The sequence below is a fragment of the Vigna umbellata genome, chromosome 2 (assembly GCF_029865625.1).
Source record: "Vigna umbellata cultivar VRB3 chromosome 2, Vumbellata_1.0, whole genome shotgun sequence".
NCBI lineage: Eukaryota > Viridiplantae > Streptophyta > Magnoliopsida > Fabales > Fabaceae > Vigna > Vigna umbellata.
Window position 1 is genome coordinate 11,717,949 of NC_142166.1, and position 16,437 is coordinate 11,734,385.

Sequence of the window (16,437 nt, forward strand, 5' to 3'; positions counted from 1 at the left end):
TGTCTTTGGGTAACGTAGTAGCACTTTCTCCCTTTGCTAGTTTCATCGTAAGGAAAGTTTGCGTCTTTTGGATGTCTTATACCATTTCAACCCAAAACCGAACCTGGATCCTTGCCTAGTTCTCATGTCACTGTATTCGTTTTCATTGCCGGTTGGAATGAAACTAGGCAAGGACCCAGATTCGGTTTTCGATTGAAAGACCATAAGACGCAAGTTTTTCTTATGAAGAAACTAGCAAAGAAAGAATGTGCTATTACGCTACCCAAAGACACGAGCTGCAGTAGACGTCGGTTAATGTCATGTCTGACGTCTATAGTGCCCTTAGACGTCGGTTTTGGTGTAAGCCGACGTCTTTATGACGTCGGACTCTATAGAGTCTGACTTCCCTTTAACGTCACCCATAAAGATGTCGGATCGAAAGACGTTAAAAGCCCAAAATAACAAACGTCTAAAGCCCTTTCTGCATAATTGTGTTAAACTAGAAAATTATTAGTAAATAACATATATAAGAGTTAATTGGTGCATAGTTATAATATAAATCATTAATATCTTGAATAATTTGTTAATACGCTTAAATCTCACACGCAAATTAAATCATATTTTGCTATTGAATTTTGAAAATGCAACAGAGTTGCTTCATGGCATTTAAGTCATATATATTCTTAGCAAGATATTCCTGTTTCTTCCTAAGGGGCTGGGTAGGTATATTGTCATTTTTATTGCCACTTCAACCTTTTAAATTCAATGGACAGCTGACAGCAATGGTTATCGGTAATAATTTCTATAACTTTCTGGAACCCTAGGAAAACTTCTATTTAAATTCACTCATTTTTATCACTCAAGTTTAATGTATAACCAATACGTACCAACTTAATATTTTTGTATACTTAGTATAAAGTATAATAATTTTTTCGAAGAAATTATTCTTAATTTAATAGGTTAAAGTTAATTATAAGAAAGAAAATTATTCATAGGTTTACTTGCAAATAAATAACTTAAATATCTTATTTTTATTTTGTTGTTATTCTCATCTTTTAATACGCAAACACTTTCAAGTCGCTAATAAAGGATGATATATTTCTATATGAAATATTTATCATATTAACTCATATGATGTGGGTTGACTGTTTGAAAGAATTAAGTTGTGATGAGTGTAATTTTGGTTGGATCACAATTTAACAACCTGCCAACATACACAACCAAAAGAAAGGTGTCAAAATAAGTTACAACTAAAGCGAATTATTCAATGTATTCAAATTCAAATTAGATTGAGTTGAAAAAAAATCCAATTTTATTAAGTATGTGTGAAAACGAATTATGCTCATTTAATGAACAAATTAAAAAGATTCAATTCAAGTTGAAAGTAGGTTGACATTTAATACACTAATTAACAATCATTTTTATCATTAATTTAATAATTTTTTAATTATAATTTATTTATTACTTTTAATCATAGTTTGATAATTTGAGTAGTTTTTCAAAAATTAGAATACTGTGTTTTTGAATGATTATTTTTTAATTTACTTATTAGTCCAATTATATAAAGTGATAATTTAATTTCAACTGATTACATATATAATAATTAATAATATTTGGTACAATAAGTTAATGTTTGAATTCTATTACAATGAATAAATAATTCAATTTACAATACTTTAATTATAATATAATACATACATATATATACATAACAGGTTAAAAAACAAAAACATTTTACCATGAGTCAATCTGTGTAATTGACCAACCAGAATACAAATTTTTTTATCTGTCCTGAGTAAAAAAGTAAACAAATTGAGTAACTTGAGCACTATAGATTAAAGGAAAGTATTTGACAAGTGTAACACGTGAACATTAACACTAGAATCATGACCGTTGATGTAGGAAAGAACCAAAGCAACCAATATATTGAGCAATCATTCTGCATGTTATATTTTGCAAAGTCTTGAGCAATCACATGGCCCCTACCTAGATAGTCCCACATTGAAAGCATACACACTTTCTACATAACTAACTATACTCTACTTTTTGTTTTCTTATACATACTTCAACATTTGTCTACGAAGCACTTCCGTACAAAGAAGAAGAAGAAGTTGTGTTCATATGCTTCTACAAATATGTTTTAAGCCTGTTCTTTCAAAACTTCAAAAACACGATTAATTGATAATTTGGTATATATACATAATTTCATAATATTTAAAATATAAATAATTAAAATCAATAAATATTTTTCAAGAATTTTAATTGTAATTTAGTCACTTAATGGAGTAGCAGAAGGACTCACTCAATTAAAACTGTTTTAACTGTATATATAAGATCAAATTATTCATACTAAAATTGACTTAAGAATATTACTTTCATTTGTTCTGATGTTTTTTTAAATATTTAGTTCGTCAGTTTATAAAAATATTATACTTTTGATCCATTCTCATATAATTTATTATTTTAAATAAAAATATGATGTTGCACTGTATAGAATTTATAGTTTTGTGCACGTAATATATTATATAACTTTGACAGTGCACAGCAGAAGGAGTGAACCACCATAGCCAATGGCATCAATGTTGAAAGTCGCATACAGTTCAAAGTATCTAACTTAACTATTGTGCCTAGATGACTCGATGATGCATTGAAACTTGAGTAACAGTGAGAGAATTAATAATTTTTGTCTGACACTTGAACAAATATACATGGAAATTTAATTTGCATGAAGGTATGACATGATTACATGCATGCACACTTACAAATGCAGAAAGCAATGCAATGGTTTGCAAGAGAAATTAATTGAAGGTACAGCTTGTAATTTATTCTATGGCCACAGACTTAAGTTATATATGCTATTTTTTATGCAGTAAAATTCATGGCAGAGGTTGCCATTGTTGAAAACATAGAAAAGTGTATAAAGAATAAGATAAAAGTTTGGAATGGCGGTTAGCTATATCTTGTATTTTTATTCTCAACTTTTGACAGACAATGGTCCCAAGTCCAGAAATGAACGAACCTAGTTTCACGGATGGTTTCAAACTGAAACAAAAATACCACTTTGCCACCATTGGTCCTCTTTCCACGATTCAATACAAACTTTGTTTCTACTTTTTTCAATTCTTTTTCTGGGTATGTGACAAAAGAGGTGGTGATTAATGATATAAAGCTACTTTTTTTTTCTTCCCAAAACTCAGTAGACGCAATTTCATGATATGTTCTAAGTTCTTTGGAGTTGAAAAGACACACAAGTATATACAAAGAATTATCTTTTCAATTTTTTTCTTTTACAAATTCATACCTTATAAATTCAAGGGCTTGTTCTTATGATCAGTAAACAAGATATATTTTGTACTTAATATGTTTCTTATTCTTTTAATTTATAGATTATATAATTTTGGTTTCATTTTATTTTTAAAAACAGGCAAATTTAATTCATTTTTAAATTCAAATATTGATGAATTAAGTTGATCAAATTAGATACACCTATAATGTAAAATAAAATATAAAGTTAAAGATTAAGAGTTATTGTATATTATATGTTATTATTAGAGACGTATAATTTTCAATTGCCAATAACTTAAAGAGTAATAATAAAGCTAGGAATATTCTATAAATTAATACAGTACTACTCATTTTGTCCTCTGAACTAGTTACTGATCTAATCTACCTTGATTACATAACTAATCAATAGGATTTGTGATTTCAATATCTGGTTAGAATCTGCCAATTAATTTAACAAAATACGATTTCCAATGCTTTAAAATTTTTAAAACAATGAATCAATCTTTAAAGTTATAATAATGACTGATTTTAGTCTCCAAAATTACAGATATAAAATTTTAATTCACAAAATTAATGCTGATTAATCATTTCAATTGTAACCCTAGGCCCATCAATTATTTTTTGACAACAAGGTCCATCAATTTTTAAAATCAACCTCTTTGATTTTGACTTTAGTAGTGTTAGATGGTTTCCCTCTTCAAACCACATTGATTGTGATTACGAAGTTGAAGAGCCAAAGTCATAATGATGAATGTGAAATTAAATAGTTTTATTTTAAAAACAAAATTAATTAATAATATAAGAAATAGAAACTAAATATGATTTTTTACAATATGGAAAATTACCTTCATTTATTCATTTTTAAAAGTTATCATTCATTTTCTAAATATAGATAAAAGTTGAATTCTCCTCACCTTCAATAAAATAACTTTGGATGTTTCTTATATATCTTTTAATATTCACATTTCTTATGTTTCCAATAAAATGGCGTTTATGTCCCTCTCAATTTTTTTCTACACATTTATCTTTTGTTTTCAAAAGATAACACATATATCCTATATAGTATATCAATTATAATTTAAATAAAAATTTATGAAAATTAAAAATTAAAATTCTAAATACATATAATTTGACTATTATTTATAAATAAACACTGAATAGTTTATTTTAAAATGAAATATTAAGAGTATTATTTATTCTATTTTTTTAATAAGATGATAAAGTTATATATAAATATAATAAATAATTACATATTTTACAATTATTTATTATAAACATGTATCTTGATCTCTATATATTGAAAGGGAAATATAACGTTATTAATAACACATGCATCAATGAACAAAAAACTCATTGTAAACCTTGAAAAAGATTTAACAAAATCAACTCAATATTTAGAGGATGACTCTTACAAACAATATTAACATCTACCTAAAGCTGAAAGTGTTATAATGTTTATGGGATTTAAGATTTATGATTTATGATTTATGGGATTCCTCTCAAACTACTTATAAGTCTTTTGTTGAAAAATTAATGAATACATTTATCAACATAAAGTTTGATGGTTGAAGTAATATGTTGAAAAATTAATGAATAATGGTCAACATAAAGTTTGATGATTCAAGTGATATACACGAGGATGTGATTGAAATGAGAAAAAAATACAATAATTAAAGATTTTGAAATAAATATGAATGAGAACTTTCTTATGCATTTTATTCTTAGTTCATATCGCATTTGTGAGGTGAAACATATATTAAACAATGCTTACATTTGTTCAACACGTTGCATCTAATGGGCTAGATTGATCCTTTGTATCTTAAATGATTTAATATGCATAAAATTATGTTTTATACTTAGTGGTTTAAGAACACAATCTGAATCAAACACAAGGTTTGTTCAAACTTCAATCTATCAAAATACACAGAAGCATAAAACATATATAAGAAAGAATAACATTATGGATATTTACAATTTCTTATCCACATTAATTTACGTATATGTATGTATTTATGCATCACATCTTGATCCACTATTGACCAAATAAAATTTTTAAATTCATTATACATAAAATTATAAAACCAAAGAAAGGTTGCTTTAGCCAATATTCCCACTTGAGAAACTTTCTTCCAAAAGAAAAAGAATTAACTTTCCTTGCTCAACTTTCTAAATCAATACTCCAGATATGAGATATTGCATAAGTGTTATAGTAACACTTGAAAGTTATAACTAACATTTTATTAATATATATATATATATATATATATATATATATATATATATATATATATATATATACACGGGGTTTGCTAACTTGGGTACGTTTTTTTTTCAGTTGGTACATTTTAGCAATGTCTATTAGATTTTAGTAGACAAAAATATCCTAATATATTATGGATTCTAAGTTTTAAGATCAAGGGTATTTGAATAATTTTCATTCTAAAAACTAAAAGAAAAAACAAGAAACCCCTAAACACTTACTTACCTCTCTCATTCCTCTCAACATTTTCTCTTTCATCTCTCTCACTCTAATCTTTTCTCTATCATCCTTACTGTAGCCCCAACTGAAAAAATCAGAAACCCCCAAACGCTTACTCACCTCCCTCATTCTTCTCACCCTTTCTCTTTCATCTCTCACTCCAACATTTCTCTGTTATCCCTACTGTAGCCCTAGCTGAAAAAATAAAAAAAACATTCGCTAACCCTAATCCATCTTCCTCACTTATCTAAGTTATTTCTCTCTCATCTCCATTCTCTCTCTCACTCACACAATTCTAATTGAAGTGAAATCTTCCAAATAAATCAATGCAATTAGGAGGATTCCATGAAAGGACATCAATTCAAATCCTGGATTTTCGAATTGAGAGAGATATTGAGAGAAATCAAGAATTCTCGCTATTTCTTAGATTCATGGATAGGTTGGGGCAACAATATCATAAAAAAATACTTAAAAAAAACCTAAAATACTTGTAATTTGAAACGAAATATAGTTCTAGATCCATGCATTCTTTTTGTACTAGATTCAATTAAATTGGAACGAAATCTTTCATCATTTTTCAAATTCTTCTTTTTTTATCTTAGTTGTTTTCATCTTTTTCTTAGATTTGAATTCGAAAAGAGTTATAAGTTAATTAAAAGCAACCCGCAACACTGTAATTTGTTGTTGTTGCTTTGTTCGTTCATTTGTTTTCCACTTTAATAACAAAGCAATTTTGAATATTTTTTTATTAAAGTGGAAAACAAATGAACAAACAGAGAAACGACAACAAATTGCGGTGTCGCGGATTGCTGTGTGTGGGTGAGAGAGTGTGGAGATGAGAGAGAAACAAATTGGATAAGTGAGGAAGGTGGATTAAGGTTAGGCGAGTGTTTCTGATTTTTTTCAGTTGGGGCTACAATAGGGATGACAGAGAAAAGGTTGGAGTGAGAAAGATGAAAGAAAAATGGTTGAGAGGAATGAAGGATGTGAGTAAAGGTTTGTGGGTTTCTTGTTTTTTTTTTAGTTTTGAGAATGAAAATTATTCAAATACCCTTGACCTTAAAACTTAGAATCCATAATATATAAGGGTATTTTTGTCTACTAAAATCCGGTACACATTACTAAAATATACCAACTGAAAAAAGAGCGTACGCAAATTACAAACTCATATATATATATATATATATATATATATATTGGAGGAGAGATAATTGATTCAATCTCTTCCTCACTTTATCATTAGTGTTTAAGTGTTTAAAGCCTTGAAGGATTGATAATTTTAGCCTTTTATTTGTTTAAGCAACCAAAGATTTTTTTTAGCGTCCAAACTCCAAATGCATAGAGAACTAATCCACTAGTAAAAAATGATGTTTTTAACTCGTACATTATGACTAAGTTTTTATGGAACCGAAGCATATCAAAACACGGTGGCAGTCTCGTAATCTTAAAAGTGTTATATGCCTCGGTTGTTAAGCAACCGATGTCTAAAGAAAATACTGATTCGGTTGCCAGGGTGAACCGAGGCATAACCCTCACGTAGCAAAGATACGGCCTCGATTGGCAAATGGACCCGAGGCATATTGGCTTGGACTGTGTGGGGCTTAAATCGAGCAAAACCTAGCCTGGGTAGCAATACTTTTCCCCAAAAACCTAGCACCTCTCCTCTTCTCCTCCTCTTCTTCTGCGATGTGCGACAACCTCCTCTTCTCCTGCGATGTGCGACAACGATGGACGCGGCGAGGCAACAACGAGGGTGGACGCGGCGACAAGAACGCAACGGGGACGAGGACGAGCGGTGATGAGGACGCAGCGGCGGCGAGGATGCGACGACGAGGACGCAACGAAGAGGACGCGGTGGTGGCGAGAATTCCTCGATCTCCCTCACCATCTCCATTTTCTCTTGGCTAGCGTGGGTTCTTCAGAAGGGGGAAAGGGGTTCCTGGATCTCCGTTTTCTTAATACGTTTGCTCTTTCCAAATTTGCTTCTTTGGATATTAACCTTAAATTCTTGCAAGAAACACGCTTTTCTTGCAACAAGAATGGAAAAGAACAGGAAACTCAGCTGGTTGTTGGATCTTTGTATAGCTTCGCGCTTTGTGGCGATTTTTTTCTTGTTTCAGAGTTTGGGTTTGTGTTGTTCTTTGAATGAAGAAGATACTTCACTAGTGGTGGAATTTTTGGGTTTGAGGAATTTGGATGATGCTGAAACGTGGTTTCTGTGTGCAGGTAATTGGAGGGTGAATATGCTGTAGTATTTTACGGAACAACTCTTTCTCTAGGACTATCCCTGAAGGATTTGTGGAGTTAAAAGAATTGGAGGTTTTGGATTTGGGATACAACAACTTCGGTGGATATCTCCTACTGATTCACTTTTTCTTTGAAGAAATTTTTTGCACATATTCTCACTCAGTTTCTTCTAATTGTAGCTTGTTGGATTAACAATGAACTTCTTGTTGGTTTCTCTCTGAAAATTAATAAACTGAGGCTGCTTTCTGAGTGCCAAGTGGGTGAAAATCAGATGTTTGTATTTGAATGCAATGAAAGAATTCCAGAGATTTATGACTGGCTAAAGAAGAAGAAATAAAAAAATAAAAAAAAAGGACCCTACTACCTCGGTCCAGCCTCTAACCGAGGCAGTAGAGGGGGAGAAACGACTTCGGTTCATCAGGAACCGAGGTATAATCCTACCATTTTATGCTTTGGTTCTGAACCGAGGCATAAAGTCTACCACTTTTTACCTCGCCTGAATATGTCTCGGTTCAAAAACTAGTGCCTATCAGCGAAAATAACCGCTGTCATTTCCCCTGGCTGCACTAGTGATCTGACATATTGTTCAAGCTATGAACTATGACTTGAGAAAGGAACCTTATCGTTGAGTGACTAAATGGAAAATTGAGTGATAATGCTCTGTCTTAGCTTTAAATGTCATTACTTTTATATTGCTTGAATAACTTTTTCGTTAGTTGATTGAAATTACTAAAAATCAATTGACATGAGCCAATTTTTCTCTTTGCTTGCACAAAACATTTCTTTATCAATACAACTCAAAATGTTATGTCTCAATTCAAGTAAAAAAACCATACAATCTATTTGTCAATATGATTTCAAAAATTTTATATAATATATAATATAGTGTTGTCAAAACGAGCCACCCGGCCTGACCCATAACAGGTTGGCCACTTAGTGGATCAATCCAACCTGACTCATTTATTAGCGAGTCGAAAAAATTTGAACCCGACCTGATCCATCACAAGTTGGTGACTTAAACAGATTGTCTCGCTAGCTAACTTAACTTTTTTTCATCCTCTTCTTTCAGGATTCATACAACATTGAAACAGTAATAATTGGACCAATTGATATAAAAAAAGGATTTTGCATAGACAAAGGTTTGAGTTGCAATGTTTTTTTGTTGGGTTAAATATGTTTTTAGTCCCTAAACTATTGGCCGTTTCTGGTTTTCGTCCTTCTTTCAAAGTAAGGTACAATTTAGTCCTCATTCTTTTCGAAACGTTTGTTTTAGTCCTCGAAAACTAAACACTGTTTAAAAATTTGGTCCTCATTTAGCAACAAATGAGGACTAAAACCAAAATTCTGAGGACTAAAACAAACGTTTCGAAAAGAATGAGGACCAAATTGTACCTTACTTTGAAAGAGGGACGAAAACCAGAAATGGCCAATAGTTTAGGGACTAAAAACATATTTAACCCTTTTTTGTTTCATTGAATAATTAATTAATTTCATTTCATTAAGAAAAATAGGTGGATTGGTGAGCTCACCACCGATAACTGTCTGATAGCGGATGAATAGAGGAATAGAATGCCCACATAGATTTTGCTAGGATAAGTTTCAACTATGACTCTGATACCATATTAGAAAATGTGTTATGAGCCTAACTTAAGTGAGAGTATAAATTAATAGTTTTCGTTATGTTTCGTTATTTTATATAGGTGAAATGTTTTGAATTTAATTTTTCATTCTTTTAAATAAAAACATTATTTTTCTTTTTCATTACACTTTATCTCCTTGTCACTTCCGTCCTTATAATTTGCTCAAACATAAACTCTTACATGTGAGCAAAGAGTACATCAATAAATTGTGCTACGTTTACGTTTGATTAAATATATATGGTGAATGGATAGTAACAATGTTGATTTGTGATTGTTCTTTTGTTTATTATTATTGATAATTTTATATGAAAGAAAGTATTAATTATTGTTAAAATTTTTGGATAATTTGTAATTAGTATTGTGTCCACACGTATGAGAAAAAAATATTTATATTAGGTACCATTGACTAATAAAATATGACAAGTCACTGATATCACCTTATGAAGATTTTACTGAATGTGTACCATTTAAAAATATAGTCATCATCAATAATATTTCTATACAACTAGAGCCTTTTAAGCTATATCAAGGATTCAAGAGAAAACCTACCATTTTTTCTTCTTCAAAGATTTGAGTTTATTACAGTAAGATTAATAACTCCTCAACTTTTAATAAATATTTTGTTTCTAATATTGAAAATTGCAACTTATAATATATTATTTTTTATAATTTGTATTCAATTGAGAAAATTCAACCAAATCACTAAAAGAAATTAAATTAAAATTTTAACATAAAAATAAAAAAAAGTATTAATTTAATTTATATTTTTAATAAATTTGTCACAATCTTATTCAACTCAATTAAACTCGTGATAGAAGTAAACTTTTTTAAGGAAATATTAGGACTTAGGAAAAAGTATAAGGCAGTATATTTTAATTTTAATTTCTTTTATTCGTTTTTAATCATATATATAAATTTATTATTGATACACAGTTAATCTGATTTTGTCTAAAATTTTTGGAATCTTGACTGAATTAAATGTAACTCTAACTAAGACAAAACTTACAGTGTTAATGCTTATGCAATCAGATTTGAGTTTCATCAGACCAATATCAAATTTGATGAAGGAGACGTGAAAATATAAGAAGATAAATATGAAGAAATTAATCACTATTTTTATATCATTAAAAAATCAGTCCATAACTTAAATTAGTAACCGACAAGATACCGGAAAGTCGTATTTCTAGTTTAAAGCGGGCCACATGTCCTCAGTTTATTTTTCCAATATTAAGTATAAAAATTATTAATAAAAGACAAGTCCAAATTACAAAAAATGGTATAAATGTAAAAGGAAGTTTTGGAAGAATAAAAAAATTAATAAACAATACTACTAATATTCTTCTTTCTTCATTACGCCGACCGGTGATAGCATGGTGAGGTTGAAAAGGTTGTTCTTGAAGACCTTGTGAACCACACGATCATCAAGCACATATCACAAGGTCTGAGTTTTAATTACCATGAAAACAACTTGCAATAACCAAAACCCCGTATTATTAGACACTATTCTGTGGAGAAAAATGAAAATTTGACGCACCTTCATTCACTCTATGTAAGCAATTTATGAAAAAATAATAAAAAATATAAATGGAAAATAATTAGTCTTTCAAATTTTAAGGTATTAATCAACAATTAAAATGTTTTTTTATGAAATTATAATATATAGTAAATCATTTCTACACATATGTATATATTATTTTTAATTTATCAATTTGGAAAATAAATTTGTCTCTTGTATGAAAATAGCTGTGATTTTTTTTTATTGTTGTTATTATTATTATTTTCTCATAAATTTGACGTTTTATTTTAAGAAAAAAGTGTCATACTCTCTTACAAATTTTCGGTATTAGTATAAAAGCATTTAATATAGTTAAATGCATTTAATGTCGCAAAAATAAATATAAAGGAAAGTAAGAGAATTAATAAAAGAGCGTTCTTATTTTGATATTATGTTCTTTTCATATATCTTTAGATATTTGTTTTCTAAGATGTAATTTTAGAATTTTAACATTTGTTTAATATATTATTATATAATATTCACTACTAAAAGCTAAATACATTTAATGCCATAAAAATAAATGCACAGAAACGAAAGTAGGATATAAATACAAAGAGAAAAAAGAGAATCAATAAAAAGTGGTATTTTTTATATAATACCTTCTTTTTTCATTTTTCAACATTTTACATTTCATCTAGAAGCTAATTTTATAATTTAAAATTTTCAATTTTCACTAGTAATCATATATTCTTACAAAATGCACTTATTTTGATTTTGAATTTGATAATCAATTAAAATTATATAGGACTACTCCTTGTTACGCGAAAGTCTATTTTGAGCACAAATTATGTAGTTCAGGGGATGTCTTTTGGTAAAAATCAAATTAATTATGTTATTAAAATAATAATTTAGAAGTATTTTTTACATACATAATTAATTTATTATAGAATATCCATAATTTATTGTAGCTTATTAATAATTAATTATAGATTTTTTATTTTCTTTATTAATAATAATAAAAAGGAATAAATAAAATAATTTTACTTAGATATAGTCTGAACTAATTTAAGTAGTTGTACGCTTGATTTGTTTTTACATAATCCGAAGTATGGATTTGGCTGTGAGTGATTCTATACTGTTCCCATAATAATGAATGCCGACTGATTTGTGTGTGAAATGTGAATAAAGAAAGAGAGTGAAGAAGGGTGGACTTTTGCAATGCTTGAGTAAATGTTTGTTTTGACTCCTTTTCCTAATTTTACCACCTCAGTTTTTTCTGCAGTCAGCCATCAACCCAACAAGTTCTTCTCTTTCCCTATATATATACCACTCATGGAAAATAGACAACCCAGTCCCAGTTGCAGAACCTTGTCTTTGCGTTTCAAACACTCTCTTCTATAGCAATCCACAAGGGATACAAGAACAAAACAAGAAAAAGGAGCAAGAGAAAAAAAGTATCACTATCCACACTTTTCTTTTTCCTTTATACCAGATGGGAAGACCACCTTGCTGTGACAAAATTGGGATTAAGAAAGGGCCATGGACTCCTGAGGAAGACATCATCTTGGTCTCTTACATTCAAGAACATGGACCCGGGAATTGGAGATTGGTTCCCTCTAATACAGGTAACAAAATTCAACATATGCTTTTATTGTTCCCTCTTCTTCCTTCAGAATTCTTTTCGGTTTTTTTCATTCTTTTGCAACTAGGTTACTTTTTCTTGTTTATTAAATGAAATTGCTCGAGTTATGATGCCATTAACTTTGGTATTTTTTATTTTTTTTTCAGGGTTGATGAGATGCAGCAAAAGCTGCCGACTCAGATGGACCAACTATCTCCGACCTGGAATCAAACGAGGCAATTTCACCGATCATGAAGAGAAAATGATAATCCACCTCCAAGCCCTTTTGGGTAACAGGTATTGCTTGTTATGTTAAAGGCTTGATAGTTTAAAGGTTGGATTTTTGTCTGCCATGAATGGAAAAGGTTGACTTGAGTTTTGGGAATTTTGTATAAAAGAAAAAGGTTTTGGGATCTGTTTGATAATAATGGGATTTTGATAAAGATGAATTTATGATGACGTGAGGTGTTTGTGATGGGTGCAGATGGGCTGCAATAGCCTCCTATCTTCCACAGAGGACAGACAATGACATAAAGAACTATTGGAATACCCATTTGAAAAAGAAGCTGAAGAAGTTGCAGAGCGAGGAGGGTGATGACGAAGGTAACAATTACGAAAAGGGAAACTCTTGTTCACAGCTAAAGGGTCAGTGGGAGAGAAGACTTCAAACAGATATCCACATGGCCAAACAAGCCTTATGTGAGGCTTTGTCCCTTGACAAACCAAGCCAAATCTTCCCTGAGACCAAACTACCCTCCACTTCTTCCCACCCCACATCACCAAACAAAACATCGTCCTTGTACGCCTCGAGCACAGAAAACATAGCCAGGTTGCTGGACAATTGGATGAAAAAATCTCCAAACAAAACCGAAACAAACTGCTCCACGAGCAACATGGTAACCACAGGGTCTAGTTCGAGTGAGGGAACACAAAGCACGGTGACATGCACACAGGACCAGTTTGACTCCTTGTGGAGTTTCAACTATGAGCGTTCACAGTCTGTGTCAGCAGAAGAGAACACGAACTTGGTGGAGAGCAAGCCAAACGTAGAGACGCAAGTGCCTCTGATGCTGCTGGAGAATTGGCTTTTCGAGGATGGCGCACCTCAGTGCAACGAAGATCTCATGAACATGTCGCTGGAGGAAACTGCAGATGGGTTGTTCTAGTTGTTCTAGTCCTAGATCCATGTAACCAAATCAAGAACAAAAAGGTCTTGAAAAGAAAGAAAGAGAATGCGTGTGAGTGTGTGTGAGAATTAGACTTTAAGTTATTGCAAACGAAACAAAAGTGTACATTACAAGTACATCTATAACTATGACTATCATCATTACCTATCTTATCTTATCTACCATAATAATAACTAGAGTTGAATATACATGCTTTTTCTTTTTTCCTTTTTTTTTTCTTTTTATTTTTAGCACCGGTTACTTAACATCTCTTTGCTATTCCTTTTTAATTTTTCTACAATTAAAGTTAATCATGTATCAGGACTTTTATCTATGGGAATTGGTTGCGTACAGGTACTGTGTACTTGTTACTAAAACAAACTCATTTCTTATCCGTTTTATTACTGTGAGATATTCATTTAAAAAGAAATACTCACACAGTATTTTTTAATCTCACAAATATTTTAAAAAAATATTTTAAATTTTTTTACACCAGCAAAAGGTCTTCTGGTCTTACAATTAATTGGTGTCCATTTTTTAAATAACTTTTTTTTTCATATTAACTCCATTGAGGATAGGTCTGAGACTTTTTGGTCTCCTTTCATAAGTGTATTTGTCATTCATGCGCTTAATGTTTCACATGTATTCAGATTCGTTGAAATTAAAATTATATGATCACAAAATGACAAAATGCAATATTAATGATCTATCAAATTCGTTTTCACATTTTAATACAATGAATACTTTGGTTTTTTGTTTTGCAAATCTGTACATTTTCCTATTGGCTTTTAGGTTCTTTGTACTAAGGTGGTAACGGTACCTGCTGCGTGTCTTTTCCCGTTTAATTAAAATGCTTGGTCATCACTTCTCGATACATTTTACACTTACTTAAATTTAATTAAAAGTATTAATTATTCCATTATTTTTCATCTATGTGAAAATTTTGTGGTATATAAGTACTATTTTGGTTGAACAAATTATTTTAATTATTTTTGCTTTATGAATTTGATACACCAGTAACCACATGCCTTTGTCTATATAGTATATTTCTTTAGTGACCAATTCGGTGTGTTCTTAATTAAATATATGAAAATTATGATGATATTACAAGCAAATATTAATAACATAATCTTTTAGCAGAATATTTCATGTTTAATCTCTGTTGTAGGTGACTTTTTAGAACCAGCACTATTTATAATGCTATAAAAGAAATTATTCTCTAGTATAAAGTGTTGAAGGATATATATATATGATATGATATTTGCTTAATAAGAGTTTGAAACTGGCACGTATGCACACATACATGGCCATACAAACAAAAACTCACACATGTATTGTATATCTCGTGTTAAAAGTTTGAGGCACGATTGTTTATGCCTAACTCTATATCAACTCATCTAATTCAAACTGAGATCTAATATTGTATTATGAATATGGCTACATTTTTTTTCCACATATTCTTAAATGAATAAAATAATTTTCTTAGAAACTAAGATTACCCAAATAAGTTAAATTCAATAATTTATATAATTATATAAAATTGTTTACAAATTAATTTCTACCTAAACTGATTTTAATTTTTAAATTTTAATTTTAAGATTGTTGAACTATAATTATTATATATATATATATATATATATATATATATATATATATATATATTTATTGTTTTACAAAGTTGAAAGGAAATCACAGGTCTCTGTACACAAGTGTGGACATGCATTTACACACATGTTTTGTACCACACCGAACAGTGTTGCAACGCAACGTTAAAGTTCATGATTTATTCGTGTCATTAGGTCCATAAACACCTTTTTCACATTTATGTAAAACTGTAGATTTATAAGTTTTTTTCTTTTTCTGTGAATTTTGGTCAATTTACATAATTGTATAAGGGTGTGAGGAAAGAAATAGATACTTCTTTTATAATCATTTCATTCTCTTTGGATTCATTATTTTCTATAAATTTATATGGTAAATTTTTATAGATTAGATATTTTTAAATATATTTAGAAATATAATATTACTTGAGAAACAAATTGGTTCCAGATTATGTAACATGTGTCCCCAAAATTAACAACATTAAAAATAGAAAGTATTGAAAAATAAAAGAAAAAATTAGACAAAACTCATCTATTAATACCGAGGTTAGACATGTGTGGTATAATTTAAGGAAAAACATGAAGTTAGAAATATCTATTTTAAGTTTTTATTTGAGTGAATTTGGTAGATATTCTTGATATGTTTTTAAGTTTTACATATATTTATTTATTAAAAAATAGATTTTAAATCTAATTCATTTTATAAAATTAATTTATAAAATAAAGTTTGTATATATTTATATATTATAAATTGATTATATCGTTAGTCAATGTAAAATTTTTAACACATTTTTTCATATTAAAACATATATTTGAAGTGTGAGAGAAATTAATAAGTGATTTAATAACAGTTTGATAACAAATGATATAATAAACTCAACAAATAATAAATATTTTAATAACGGTGATATAATAAATTTAACA

The 16,437-nt window shown here is 29.5% G+C and overlaps 1 protein-coding gene across 1 annotated transcript; it reads left to right on the forward strand.

Moving 5' to 3' along the window:
* The first annotated feature begins 12,465 nt into the window (after positions 1-12,465).
* On the forward strand, positions 12,466-14,138 carry LOC124829227 (myb-related protein 306-like). Its single transcript, XM_047302694.2, has 3 exons — positions 12,466-12,750; positions 12,914-13,043; positions 13,231-14,138. Exons 1-3 carry the CDS (start codon positions 12,618-12,620, stop codon positions 13,910-13,912), a joined length of 945 nt encoding a protein of 314 aa, XP_047158650.1. The 5' UTR covers positions 12,466-12,617; the 3' UTR covers positions 13,913-14,138.
* Positions 14,139-16,437: the final 2,299 nt, after the last annotated feature.